Source organism: Periplaneta americana, chromosome 12, assembly GCF_040183065.1.
Source record: "Periplaneta americana isolate PAMFEO1 chromosome 12, P.americana_PAMFEO1_priV1, whole genome shotgun sequence".
Lineage (NCBI taxonomy): Eukaryota > Metazoa > Arthropoda > Insecta > Blattodea > Blattidae > Periplaneta > Periplaneta americana.
The window spans coordinates 114710093-114726006 of record NC_091128.1 but is presented as its reverse complement, the minus strand read 5'-3'; the positions used below and the strand labels follow the sequence as shown (position 1 = coordinate 114726006).

General features: G+C 36.0%; 1 protein-coding gene across 16 annotated transcripts in view; it reads left to right on the top strand.

Annotated features, from left to right (window-relative positions):
- The window catches only part of nrm (neuromusculin), a 1323427-nt gene that overhangs the window by 654476 nt on the left and 653037 nt on the right, over positions 1-15914 (top strand). For all 16 annotated transcript variants that reach the window (XR_011335314.1, XR_011335315.1, XM_069842000.1 and 13 more), the window contains exon 5: positions 479-640. Coding sequence is in view for 14 of the 16 variants with exons in the window: in XM_069842000.1 (XP_069698101.1) it covers positions 479-640 (162 nt within the window). In the remaining 2 variants the exon portion in view is untranslated. The remainder of the gene's footprint in view (positions 1-478; positions 641-15914) is intronic.

Genomic DNA, 15914 nt, shown 5'->3' with positions numbered 1-15914 from the left:
ATGAATTGTGAAGTATCAACTTTTGCCTTGGAATCACAGAATTACTCTACATATTGAGTTTAGTGGAAAGAGATACCGAAATACGAGTAGATTCGAATATATTAAGCTCAAAATGTTGATTAAATATCTTCAAATGTAAAGGATCTATTTCAAAACAATGAATATTTATTATGTTTTCGGCGATCAGCTTGCGATAACTATGAAATTAACCAACTTTTAATGTCATATTCTCTCATATTCTAATTTGCAAGCATGCAAGACTGACAACCTTACTGCGACTAATTCCGTTGTTTGCAAATGTGGAAGCCTTAACCTACTTATGGCCTTTCATGGTTGTTAAAGGGATATTATAATTTAAGCATAATTTGGACTATTTCATGCGTGATTGATTTAGAATCATTACCATCGTATTTCGTTTCCACAGAGTAAGTTGTACTGGTTGTAGTTTGTATTGATTGAAATACAATGTTTGTTTCAGGAGAGTACAGCACTGAGAATGGGGCCAACAGCGTCGGTACTGGCAGGAATAAAGTACAACTAACGCTCGGACGCGGTGACCTGCGGGCCAAATACGAATGTCGAGCCATGAACGACGCTCTGGACTCGCCCATGGTGGCGTGGATCAAGGTGGACGTGCACGGTGAGTGTGCCAAATAGGTTTATAATTATACCACAAACTCTTGAGACGACATGCGTATGGGCTATTCCATCTCAAATGGACCGAAATATAGAGAAAACTGGCCTTGCAATTTTTGAATACAATGAAACTTTTTCTGTCCGTTGACAACTGTGATACAATGCTTTGTGCAAAGTTTGAGGCATCAGAATTTCATAGTGTTTAAATTAAAAATATTTAAATTTATCGTATTTTCATAAAATTAGCAACTTTAAACTGTTATGGCTCCGAAACCCTTTCACCCAATGATCAAAATCATGGTTTATTTTGATGCTGAGATATTAAAGTTTATATTGACATGTAAACAGTTTTTCTTACTTTTTATGGAAATGGAGAAATTTAGATTTTTCTTCATTAAGACGCCTTTGCCCACGAATAAATATTTTTAAAATATATGGTTAGATTCCGTTTTGAAAGTACAAATAAATACATATTTTTTACTGGTGCACCGTTGATAAGAAAGTATTGAAAATATCAAATAAAGAAAATAAATAGTACGCGCGTGAGCTAACCAGCTGACTGTGAGGCGGGAGCTAGCCGAGGGAAGCAAGGCCAGGAGACATAAACACGGGATGTTTCGTCTAGTAGCGCATAGCTGGGCTAGCTTTATCACAAGTTTTCATAAACACAGGAGTAAAATGACGCCCAACGCTCGCTTATCTTCAGCTCTCGGCCAGTGCGTGCGGTATTGCGCCGTTCAAGTCTAGGAATGTGAAAATAATTTATTTAATACCCTCGAAACTTATTGCCGAGCCACTAAGCAAACAATGCCGAATCCCTCTTAATAATGCAAGGTTTTTTCTCAATATTTTTTTACATTTTTACAAATGGGCAAAAAGCCTAAAAGTAAGTAAAATCAGATTATCTGTCTCTCTGTATACAATAAAAATAAGGACTACTTCTTAACATAACCTACCAAATGTCAGCTTCAAAATCAGCTCTCGTTCAATGTTCTGCAGTAAATGGTTCCAGAGTTCTGAGCGCTGAAAGAGGCTTGTTTTTATAAAATACGCTAAATTTGTCGCTCAACAATACGAAAACCGTTTGACTTTCGATAGTATATTTTTGCAAATGCACTCTCCTCAGCACCTTGTATAAATAGGGAAAAAATTAGAGTACTAAAAAAATGCGAGATTTTTTACTGATCGATTTCATATGGAATAGCCCGTATCGCCCATCTCGAATAATATTAAGAAATGTAAATATCAATAAAGGGAGATCTGTTTTTGTTATAGGATTATCTGATTTGTCATTAACTGTTATAATTACCGCCAAGTGTCACTCTAACGTCCGCGGCTATGCAACCGGTTTCCGTCAATCGATTTTCTAGTAGTTACAAAATCTTTGGAGAGTCGCTATTCATTGCTACTAATTGTTATTAATTTAAACATAGAATAAAATACAATAGAACCCCGATTATCCGTAACCCTATTAACCGACTGTCTATTTCTCGCTCCTTTTTTTTTTTTTCTTCAGAAATAAATAACTTATATGAAATACTGTTTTGTACATCATATTAGTAGGTTCTACTTATTTTTTTGCTAGAGAGTGTTATTACAAGCCTTTATCGTTACACAGTATGGTCTACTGTTCGAATTTACGTTCTATAATATTATAACTTGTATATAAAATGTCTTCTACGGGTGTTAACAGAAAACGTGTTGTGCTAAGTATCGAAAAAATGTAAATAGTTGAATGATTTGAGAAAAAGAAACTGTGGCTCATCTCGCATCAGAATACGAGATTGGAGTTACAGCTGCGCGATTTAATAAAAAATAAAAAAAAATAAGGATAAAGTGTGAAAAAGTATGTAAATCTACAACACAGACTTTATTCCTATCTTTCCTGAGACAGTCACTACAAAAGGTGCCTTGTCCCTTAAAACCCCGTCGTTTACAACAAATTAGTGAACTTCTGATCCACTACATATAGCCTAGAGTTAAATACAAGAATATGGAGGAAATTACATAATCTTTCATGGTTCGGATTATCCGATTTTTTCGATTAACTGTTCAGTCCAACCATGGATAATAAAAGTTCTACTGCAGTTTTACTTGGAATGTTTTACACAAGTGTTTTATTGTTTAGAGTTTATCAGGGAAAACGCCCTCGCAATTTCTTACGCTTTATAACTTAAGCCTTGGTTTTTCTGAACAGACGCATGCGAGGTGCAAAGTACAAATCCAGACTGCACGAGAGATAGTAAGTGGTTTCTATAACTGCGAGGTGCCCATACTCGATGTAGGAAAAGGTATATTCTATGTCAAAAAGTGAGAGAAACAAGTCCAATTCTAAATACAAATAACACGCGTAAATGGCGACAGTTTCAGCACTTTCTATAAGGTAAGCCAATAATTCACATCTGTAATGTAATGTAGCCTAAAAATTGTGAAATTTTATTTACCGGAAACTGAGTCTCTGAATCACCTCTAAGCTGGCTGTTACTTGCCCATATCACTTTTCGAACTGCATCGTACTAAGCGAAATTTGTAATGTACATCCGTTATAAAGCATTCTTAGCTAGTAATTATCATCTTAGGGCGTACTATCGCATTATTAAATTAAATCAGTTTGATAGACGATGAATTTCAAGAACTTTTAGTTTTAAATATTTATAAAATCTATATCGATGGCTGAGAACCATCTTTTTATAAGAAAGAAATCTGTGTTTCATTGTGTTCCAGTTCTTGTCTCTATATATGAATCGAACAAAATTGTAAATATTCCTCTCCATGTGGTTGCTACGAAGCTTTTCCAAATTGTTTCGTGAAGTTTTGAATGTCAGGAGCTTAAAATAACTCTCCCGAAGAAAAAAACTAGTAAAATGGACTTGGAACAGTCTGGTTCTGAGCCATCTATATACTAAAAATACAACATTTTAATACAATTAGGCCTATTATGTTTCTGAATTCCAAGTTGTGTGCGTATTGATTCACGATGTAGAGGAAATTAATAATATTAAGTACGAATGTTACAACCTTAAGTTTACTTAGGCTAAGACGTTTTTTGTCATTTTATTTAGGTTCTGGTTAACTGATGCCAATAATTTCGAATGATATTCTCTTTAAGCGAATTATAATATATACATCTGATTACATTTCTCTTGCAGCAGAATATCTGTCGCTATATTAAAAGAATTCGGAATATTCTGGATTGTATTGGCAGAATCCTCCCCACTCTCCGAGGATATTAAAATTCCAAAAGAAACCACGGTATTCATTTCAACATTCCTAATGCGAAATAGAACAAGCAAAATGTTACCTATAATTCCTGGTCGAGAACTAACGGGCTTACACGTTAACCAGCGACATAATAATATCACTATGCAACGGATTTCTCATACTATGCTATTTCAATATAATCTCGTTTATTTTACTGCATAGGATAAAGGTATTTATACAGGGTTTTTAGATATTAGTGCAATATAATAATTTTGTTGCGAAACAGATAGTGAGTCTTACTAGATTTGCTCAAAACCAAACAAAACAATTACCACGGCACGTTAAATTTATTGATTATTCATACTGTGTCATTGCTAAATCCACATTCATATCTTTGCGAATCGGATCTGTAATTTCTGCTTCTGAATTATTTATCACGGTGCGATATTGCAGAACTTTCAAAGCTACGTCATCACCACAGATTATTATGATTTTTCTCGTTTTATTTGACTATGCATGCTTTTCATATGATTATTCTCGTGACCAGAATATTATAAGAAATGGAAATATAAAAATTGAATATTATTACGATGTACCGAAGTATATATGATATTTCCGTGAAGAAATTCTGCGTCATCATATGATGGAAGATGAGTGGAACGGAGAAAAATTCTCTCCGGCATCGGGATTTCAACCTGGGTTTTCAGCTCTATGTGCTGACGTTCTATCCACTAAGCCACACCGGATTCCCATTCCGATGCTGGATTGAATCATCTCAGATTAAGCTCGACATCTTGATAGAGCGTCAGCACGTAGAGCTGAAAACCTGGGTTCAAATCCCGGTGCCGGAGAGAACTTTTCTCCGTTCCACTCATCTTTCATCATATGATGACGCAAAATTTCTGCACAGAAATATCATATGTACTTCGGTACATCGTAATAATATATGACATGCGAGAAATAATCACTTTGTGATTTAAGATGGCGCTTACTCCGTGGAATCCCGGCCACTTAGTCACTCATAACGAGTGCACCCCTGCACATGTGTGGACATTGTGCCACTGCCATACATCTATGACGTAGTGCATGAGGGTAGGCCACTAGAGGGAACCCAAGAGGTGGAACTTAGACTGAGAGGATTCAATCCGTCATCGGGATGGGAATTCGGTGTGGCTTAGTGGATAGAGCGTCAGCACGTAGAGTTGAAAACCCGGGTTCAAATCCCGGTGCCGGAGAGAATTTTTCTCCGTTCCACTCATCTTTCATCATATAAAAATTGGAGATTTATCCTTCGAAGAGGTAGAAAAATTGAAATATTTTGGAGCAGCAGTAAGAAATATAAACGACACTCGGGAGGAAATTAAACGAAGAATAAATATGGGAAATGCCTGTTATTATTCGGTTGAGAAGCTTCTGTTATCTAGTCTGCTGTCAAAAAATTTTAAAGTTAGAATTTATAAAACAGTTATGTTACCAGTTGCTCTGTAAGGTTGTGAAACTTGGACTCTCACTTTGAGAGAGGAACAGAGATTAACCCTTTCTAACCCAAATTAAATTTAAAGCAATCCATGTTGAAACAAATAGCTGTATTAGGACCAATTCAGTGACCAAGTTACGGGAGTGGCAACATTTGAAACAAAACTATATTGATGAAAATGTATTGAAATAGAAGTTATCCAGCAAAATTTACCACATATGTAACACACAAGTATATAAATGCTATAAAGTTAATTATTGTCATATGGTATCTATAGGTAAGAAAGGGTTAAGTGTGTTTGAGAAAAAGATTCTTAGAAAAATATTTAGGGCTAAAAGGGATGAAGTTGCAGGAGAATGGAGGAAGTTACACAACGCAGAACTGCACGCATTGTATTCTTCACCTGAGACAATTAGAAACATTAAATCCAGACGTTTGAATTGGGCAACGCAAGTAGCACGTATGTGCGAATCCATAAATGCACATAGAGTGTTAGTTGGGAGGCCGAGACGTAGATGGGAGGATAATATTAGAATGGATTCGAGGGAGGTGGGATATGATGATAGAGACTGGATTAATCTTGCGTAGGATAGGGACCGATGGCGGGCTTATGTGAGGGCAGTAATGAACCTTCGGGTTTCTTGAAAGACATTTGTAAGTAAGTATGCATGCTTTCCATAACATATCTCGGGAAGATCCTGTTAGAATCTTTATGAAAAAAATCTATCGTGGGATAAGTTTTATCTCCTACTCAATTCACCATTGTGCCACAAGTATCACTTACAAAAATGTAACTGACATTACAAACTAAACGTCACAAAAAATAGATTTTGAAATATAGCGAAAATGTTTCGTTTTACCAGTTATTTGAATATTTCGTGTGCTTGTCGTTAACGGAGATAAGGCAGTTAGACCTTCTGTATATCACGGTTTGCATTATAGTTTACACAGGATGATAATTTGCTACAATTTAAAACAATATCAGCGACTACTATGAACTGTATGTTTGAATATTTTTGGGATGATTTTTCAATTTGCTCTGGCAATATGAGTACTAAAGTAAAATGATATGGAAAATAATTGAAGACGGGCCTAACTAAACGACAAAATGTGAAAAACAAGGAACATCGTATTGAAAAAGAATGTTCGAATTATCTGGCAAAAGACTATTTACATACAAGTTTAAAAAAATCTATTTTAGGAGTGTTTTAATTTATAGTTCGTATTCACAAATTTTTGCATTTAACCTCTACCCTACAGTAGCTATTTCTCTAACTTTCCCGTGTAAGAAAGTATTTATTCTGTTCCACAATATGGCAGAGAGGCATTTCCTTACCAATCTTCATGTATCATATTAATTACTTAAAATAATTAAAAGGTTAAAACATTCTGCAGTGCATATGATTTTCAGTTGATAAATTCTTAGTACGGACTGTTTCGTGTTTTTCTAATTCTCGGAACTGTGCAAAGAATACCCATTGTAAAAGAGAAATGAGGGTAGGGAGAAGAATGAATGCAAAACAAATACAGCTCTTATATTTGTATGGGACGGAGACCACAAGCTTCACAATGCGAGTGTGTGTGGATTCTCGTGCGTGTTTTCATAACTTTTCAGGCTACAGTCTTCATCAGTCCGGTGGGATTGAAAAAAAAACCTTACCCCTGTACAGTCTAAAATAATATTCCATCAGCTGCGCAAGTACTCAGTAACGGCTGATGGTCAAAATAATGTGTGCTACAATCTCTAAACACTTATATGTATATTTATTTTAATTTGAGACTCGTCTATTGACGAAATATGAAGTCCATATGACGTTCCTTCCTACTGCAGAACTTATCAATTACCCCGGTGTTCAAACCCTCCATCTTGGACATCATACTCTTTTTTATTGACAGTATTGCAAGAGCAGTGAGGCGATCCTGGGACATAGTGTTACTTAAAAACGTTTTTATGCGTTTCAAGCAAGAAAAACATATTTCTAGCTCAGCAGTGGTCATTGGTGTTGTAACCAAAATATTTAACAACTTCGTTACTTCATAGAATCGATCCTGTAAATTGTTGGAGACTATGTATTGTAACAATTGAACAGCCATCTATATTTCGAAAGTCGGGTCTTCCGTATAGAACTCCAAGTTGTGTCTCACTCTTTTGTTCAGTATAGTATAGCTGTTGACAGCAAATTCAAGTTCGCGTTCAGGAAAATTATGCAAAAAAATGTCAAAAATTTTGCTGTTTAACAATTTTGTTGCGTCTAGGTTGCTTAAAGACTGGAAACGGTCACGTACTTCCTCGGCTTCAATTTTCTGGTATTCCATTTCCCGTCACTTGCTGGCTGATTCAGGAGGAACCTCATACAGGTAGATGGCAGCAGTAGTCGGGTACTTGAATTACCAAATACACTTTAAATAGTTCCGAGTTCTTCCACAAACAAGCATTCTTTTGTTATGCTTTACTCTTGCAATCTCCAAGCTGTGTCGTGCTGAAGCTGACTACAGCACTTTCCCGCGTAAAAATAGCCAATCAGAGCAGTGATTTAAACATCGCACATGCGCATAATTGTCTACATTCTCATGTGGAGTTCTGAGTAACACAACGAACCCCCTGTGGCACCGAAGAGCGAAGACTAAACACTCTATAACGCGTCATGAACATAACCACGAGAAATTGTCAAATGACAGATTAAATACTACGGCATTACAAATACAAATATTTGAGCAAAAATTATCATTGTACTGTAGCACATAAGGACAGGCCGCCCCTGCAAGTACTCCGTTGTGTCTTTGTGATAAAAGTACATACATAATGCTTGTAGTCATAATTAAATTCTAGGAAAATATAATATTTAACCTTTTATCAATGAGTAGTTGCGAAAAATAGATACAGTAACGATGGACAGAATGTGATTTGAATAATTTCGAGGGGAAAATTGTTCCGGGGGCGGGTATCGAACCCGGGACCTTTGGTTAAACGTACCAATGCTCTACCAACTGAGCTACCCGGGAACTCTACCAGACACCGATCCAATATTTTCCTCTATATTCACAGAATGTGATTTATATACCCTGCCTATGAAAGCACTTCTTAACTGCCGATTATACGAGGTCTGTCTGGAAATTAACTTCCGTTCTCGTGTGGCACGCTAAGTTTTCTCAATAACGACATATTTCCTTCACAAGAATGCAGTATGACTTAGTACGCAGCCGGCTGCGGTCGAGTGAAGGTCATATCGCCGTTAGTTACTTTACAGCGATCGTTCAAAATCTGTGCTACGACTGAAAATCCCGCTAGCTGTGAGGAGCGATCAGTATTACGATTAAATTTCTCGTAGCAAAATACTTCAAAGCAGTTGAAACCCATCGCCAACTTTGAGAAATTTACGGAGATTACTTACGGACAAAAACATTAGTCAATAGAGTGGGGTCATATTCACCCATCAAAATACCAATCGCAATAAGCACATGCTCACAGTTTCTCTAGGAACAGATAACGAGTACTGATGGTGAATTTTCTGGAAAGGACCTTACTGAATGTAGTGATGTATTGTTAGATATTAAAGAAGTTAACGAGGGTCATCCAGCATTCTGTTATGGCTCAAATCACAAACGACAGAATTCTATGACGAGAGTGACATGAAACTTGTGAAACACTACAATTGTCTCAATTTGGCTGGAAACTATGTTGAAGAATAGTTTTAAAGTTATGAAGTTATAATATTACAAATTATATGTAATTAAAAGAAGTCTGTATGGATTTTTCAACGACCTAACGGATAGCTGTAGTGCAGGGATGTCAAAGTGCTCATACTACAAGCAATACAAAACCAACAAAGCTCACTTTTTAGCAAGATAAAGTACAATCATAGCTCTTAAGGAAATGTGGGGGTTGTTGAGAGCACGCAGTCCAGGTGCTTTGACATCCCTGCTTAGTATATTGACCTTATAAAGCATGGATGTCCAAACGCCTATTTTATTTTATTGGGTTATTTTTTTACGACGCTGTATCAACATCTAGGTTATTTAGCGTCTGAATGAAATGAAGATGATAATGCCAGTGAAATGAGTCCGGGGTCCAGCACCGAAAGTTACCCAACATTTGCTCCTATTGGGTTGAGGGAAAACCCCGGAAAAAACCTCAACCAGGTAACTTGCCCCGACCGGGATTCGAACCCAGGCCACCTGGTTTCGCGGCCAGACGCGCTGACCGTTACTCCACAGGTGTGGACCCAAACGCCTATAGAACCAGGAGATATTGCACTTCAAGCATGCTCTGCTAAGGTGAATAACTTTCAATATAAAATAGGAAAAACGACCTTAAAGAATATGCGCTGCGGGTTGCTTACGCCAGGGGTTATCTCGTACGAGTTACAATTAGATATCATAATTAGACAGGAAATCTCTTCTTCCAAAATCGTACACGAGTAGTAGTTTGAAGGACAGCGTAAGTAAAAGAAAAATAGCTATCAGTCCGAAAATTAAGACATAGAAAAGACGCTGATATTTACACCTTGAACAAAATTCACTGGTACTTATTCGTTGGGTTTCCCGAATAAGATCTTCAAAGCCTGATCTGGAAATTAACAACGGTAAACATGCTCCGAGACTAAATTGAAATGTGGGTTCCAATTCTAATTGGGCAGGTTACCGGTTTCAGATTTTTTCAAGAATTATCATTAAGCTGCGGATTTTTAGGCACTAAAACAGTTGAAATAGGCACGCAAAATAGGCATTCAAAATTCTAAAATAGGCATTTAAAAAGGCACTAACAAATTGCTAATTCTCAACGGCTAACACGACCATAGCGTGGCATTATACATTACTTGCTGTAGTAATGTCATTATGGCAGTGAATAATTAAATATTCGTCCAAATGTTGTAATGAGAACTGATGTCTATTGTCTGTAAGAATGTTTTTAAATTTGGAGAAACTCCCTTCCACTTCACACGAAGTGATGGGGCAATACTTCAGGGATCCAGTGTCAGCTGGGGACCAAACCAGTGGGAACGTAGTAATGTCAATGTATTTTCCAATCAGTGCTTCTGATGACTTTTGCTTTGTCATATCTCTACGGTATACTTCACGTATTACAGCAGAAAACTCAACTCCATACTCAATTCACAAAGTCACAAAACGGATACACAGTTTAAAACAACTACGCTAGTCAACTACCACAGTGATTCATGCGGCTTTCGAAATACATTTTTTCTTATTGGTTGATTTTAAATTATTCGATTTCTCCGCGCTCTGCTGGGAGTAAAACGTGACACACAGAATTATAGATAGTTCTATATCACTTCCATCTGCTAGATAAAAAATAAACAAATGGCAGATTAAAAAAATATCGAAAGAATGGTCAGTAAATTCAAGTATAATATATAATACGGATATTTAGGCAACTTTTAGGCACTTATAAGCAAATAGGCATTTACTAGTGAAATAGGCAATTATAGGCACTATAGAATTCGCATATAATACTCACAATGTCTTAAAATGGATATGTAACCTAAAATCTTCTGCCTTCAGGTTAAGGATTAAAATAGGCATATAGGTATAAATCCGCAGCTTAGTTATCATAGTTGTTCGGTAATATATAGCGAATCCCAAAAATCTGTTAGGCAAAAATCCATCTTACTGCGATGCTAGTCATTAAACAAAACTTATGAATCTGATAGCCTACCAAGGAAATCGTCTGAAAATATGATTAGTACTCGTAAAATAAAAATTACTGGGGCATTCGATAAGTAATGGCAACAATGAAGTAAATCAGTGCTCCCTGTGGTGACTATTGAAATCTTGTACTATATAATACAGCAGCGATTGTTTCATACATTTGCAATATTGAAAGTCTCGAAGTGGCCATATTTTGTAAATATAGTGACTGTTTCTGAATTGTAGTAAACAATACAGATCTAAAGGTACGAACGAAGATGATTAATAAAGATCAAATTGCACGAGAAAAACATGCATTACAAGAAGCCTGTGAGAGAGAAATCCTACCGTACTCAACTATTCCAAGTTGGGTGGAAGCGAGGCATTCGTTTTCAATCAAGAATTGACATCCGAAGAGCTTTAGATTGATCAGTGAGAGAGATATCCAGAAATGCTGCTGCAGATGGAGTCCGCCGTCTTCCAAGAATTTGGCAACGTATTATTGACATGAATGGAGACTATATTTGAAGTATGTAATGTCAAAAGTAACGTAAATAAATTTATTGTGAAACAGTAACTATATTGCCATTACTTTTCGAATGCCCTAGTATTAATAGATTGGCGACAGGGTAGCTCAGTTGGTAGAGCAGCTGGCTACGGACTGGAAGATCCGGGGTTCGATCCCGAGTGGTGACGGGATTTTTCTCGTTGCCAAACTTTCAGAACGGCCCCAAGGTTTACTCAGCCTCCTATGAAATTGAGTACCGGGTCTTTCCCGGGGGGTAAAAGGCGGTCAAAGCGTGGTGCCGACCACACCACCTCATTCTAGTGCCGAGGTCATGGAAAGCATGGAGCTCTACCTCCAAGCCCCCCAAGTGCCTTCATGGCATGTGACGGGGATACATTTTTTTTTTATCCAGTATTAATAGATTAATCTCTCTACTTGCTACAGTTAAGATGCAGGTTGAACGGTCCTATTTTGTGTACATAATATCCTCTTGGTTTCGAATCTTGTCTTGACATGAATGTTTGTTCAATGTAAATATCGCATTCTGTACTTTATTAGGGCAAAACTTGGTGTCGTGCTGACCCCACGTCCCCATAGGTACCGTTGACCTATCCGATGTAAGGTCGAAAAGATTCAAAATATGATCTCTAAAAATCACCGTTACATATGCATATAAAAAATCTTCGATAGATAAGAATTTAATAAGCTGTTCTTTTTCATGTAATATATTAATACAAATGAACCAATCTATTATTCTTTAATATTTATAATCTCTTAGGTAGAAATTCGGCTGTAGGAAATTGTATGTCATAATATTAGTATAGAATTTAAATCTATTTTTTTCAAAGCTATTTTAAACTCTGCCTACGGTTTTATATTAAATATACACGTTGAAGTCCATTATGTATTGTTTCCTCCGAGGATAATAAACAACGTTGTTAGTATATAATTAAGCTTGATTAATGAAAATTCCGGGAAATATAATGAAACAAAATTTATAATCCTCCTGTTTGGAAGAAGAGTGGAATTACTGAAAAATATTATGACTTCATTTCCGTATGAACTATTCATACAATTAATCTACGGATAAATTTGTTAGTAGAGAAATTAGTTAAATCTTCTCTTCCTAGTAAATAACCCAGGATAGTATTTTAACAGATAATAGTTACATTTCCTAGAAATCTCCACCATTTCACTGATTAAATCGTTCACATTTGTCGAGTTAAGCAGTTCTTCTCCTCAAATTTAGATATGAAAGTCAGAGTATCTGTAGCGTGTACAATGTGCCTGCTGAGCGAGGCGTACAATACGCCACAAAGACATTCATAGAAATAATTGTCTTCTACTCTAACAACAAATATAGTTTCGGGCTATCTTTCATGAATTTAAAACAATGAGAAACATCCTCTTGGCTGTAATTTGAATAATTACTATATAGGTAGAATATTTAATTAAAAATACATGTTTATATAAAAGTTGCATTCGCTTTAGTAAAATACTATTTTATTTTAAAATTTTAACACTGTCCCAAACACAACGCAAAGCTGCACGCATTCTATTCTTCACCTGACATAATTAGGAACATAAAATCCAGACGTTTGAGATGGGCAGGACATGTAGCACGTATGGGCGAATCCAGAAATGCATATAGAGTGTTAGTTGGGAGGCCGGAGGGAAAAAGACCTTTGGGGAGGCCGAGACGTAGGTGGGAAGATAATATCAAAATGGATTTGAGGGAGGTGGGATATGATGATAGAGACTGGATTAATCTTGCTCAGAATAGGGACCAATGGCGGGCTTATGTGAGTGCGGCAATGAACCTCCGGGTTCCTTAAAAGCCAATAAATAAGTAAGTAAGTCCGAAACAGTACGCCTATGTGTGTATGTTTTATTTTAGGAGATAGGCTTTATGTGCTATATTGATCGCAGATGACCAGGTTATATTCGCAGATTCGTAAAATAATTTACAAAGGAAAACGCATAGCAAAGAAATACTATTCTAAAAATATATACTTTCTGATAAAATAAAATTAATAGGCTTCATAAGCATCTCACATATTATAATAAGAACAAAAAATGGAAATAGAACGAAAATTAATTCAACAAGTGTCGAGTTTTAATTGTTTAGCACATGTAGGCCTACTAGACCTAATTATTAGGGCTCGGATTTTGATGACCTACAAATAATGAAAAAAAAATCCTAAAAACAATGCATTTATGACCTAAAATCTTTCAAAAAATGCCCTAAAAATTTATCTTACATAATTGGCTTAGTAGGAAAAGAGGTTTTGTACTAAATATTTAGACTAGTAATTAAATTAAATTTCAGATAATTTGTTCTAAGTAGTACATTTTAATTAATTATTTTACCTGATGTAGTTTCCATGTGTGATCGTTCACCTCTGCTTCAGCATGTGGACGTGGGGTCAGCAGTCAGCTAGTCGGTCTTGGCCCTTCATGGGCTGTAGCGCCATGGATTTACTTTACTTTTGGTTTCTATGTAGTCTACCACAAGGCCACTCTTATCCGGAACTAGCAGGTATAGAGGAGTCTATATTGAAGGGATGGTTGGACTGATCCATTACATGTGATGTAGTACGTTAAAATGGCAATATTTGTGTAGAAAAACGATTACAATGTTGTACAAAATAATGGGTATTAATGGACAAAGTATGTAAAGAAAATATCAAAGGAAATAAACATTATTTTTACATTAATAATGGAGATTTGTGGCCAAAATTAAATGAAAATACCTAAAAAATGACCGAATAAAACAAAAGACGCTCTTATGAGTTGAAACAGGCAAAAAATGCATAACAATGCCCTAACAAATATGTCTTAAAACACTCAGTTTATCACATAACATATAAATAATAAAGCTGATATGTTTCTGGCTTGCTAGGAAAAAGATGCAATTTCATCAAAACTCTAGCCCTAGTAATTATGTAGGATAATATTTAAATTAAATAATTGTAGGCTATTAACATATAATCGCAAACGAATACTATTTTAAAAAGTAGCCTACGTTCTGAATATATATATATATATATATATATATATATATATATATATATACACACACACACACACACATTGATATACATTGTATAAAGTTATCGTTATTCCAAAGTCAACATATGTATCTGAAATGTGAACACCATTAAATAAATTCAACAAATAGAAACAAAAGAGTTGAGATTACTCCGAAGTTCAGGAGGATACGCAATGTGGGTTTTCAAAATAAGTGAAGACATAATTAAATTACAGTAGAAGTCGGTAGTAGGAGAAAATTATATAGCTATGATTAGGGTCTGTGTATGTATTGAAAAACAAAATGTAGACAGATCTAGAAAACTCAAGAGAGAACATTTTTAAAATTAAATACAACTTTGTAAAACTGGAATAGGCCAACAGACCTAATTCCTTGGAATAAATAGATATGTAATGTATGTACGAATATGTGTGTGCATGTATGTATGTATGTATGTATGTATGTATGTATGTATGTATGTATGTATGTGTATGTGTGTATGTATGTATGTATGTATGTATGTATGTATGTATGTATGTAAGTTACGGAAATAAAATTTGGAAGTCCCGTATTGTATGTTTCGCTTAAACACACTGCGCATGTGCAGTAAACAAGATTCTTGTATAACTTAGCCTATATGCTACTTGTGGACAATCGTGTGAAATTGTTGCCTATATACAGGTGGACTCCTATCAAGACTCGCTCCAAATTTTAACTCCATACCTGCACAATAGTTCAAAGAAATGTGTTTTTATAATATTAGCTGATTGACACAAAACGCTTTGCCTGTATAGCTGCCTGTAAAGCTGACCTGAATAATTGAGCCGGAGTCAGGAATAGTTCCTAGGTAGCTCAGTCGATAGAGCGTTGGCGCGCTCAGCCAAAGGTCCCGAGTTCGATACCCGACCCTGGAACAATTTTTCATTTGAAATTATTCAAGTCGACTATATATGAAAGTCAGATTTGTGCTTTTAAGGCCTGGTTCTTCAGAGATTATCAAGAGTGCACCACACGCGGTGAATTTGTATGAATGAATGAATGAGTGATGATGATGGTAAATAGTTGAGATGTCCCAGGAAAACCTGAATACACTCAGAAAACCCCTGTGTTACCTTTACCACGGACTTGCCCAACAAAAGTTATGAATTCAGGATAGATGGGGTTAGATAGGTATATGAAGCCGGGGCCCCTAGCTTATAAGCCTAACGCACTAACTCTGAACCACCGTGGTTACGCAGTTTAATTAACGTCGTTTCGTGTAATACTGTACAACATATTTTTTTGGCTGCATAAAATTCGAGATTTTCTTCAGAAAATCAGAGGTTTATGTACTTCTCCTGAAAGTCATTGAAAGTTTATCGTGATATGAAATGTCAAAGCAGTTTACGTTACTTCCCTGTAGGAAGATGGTTTAA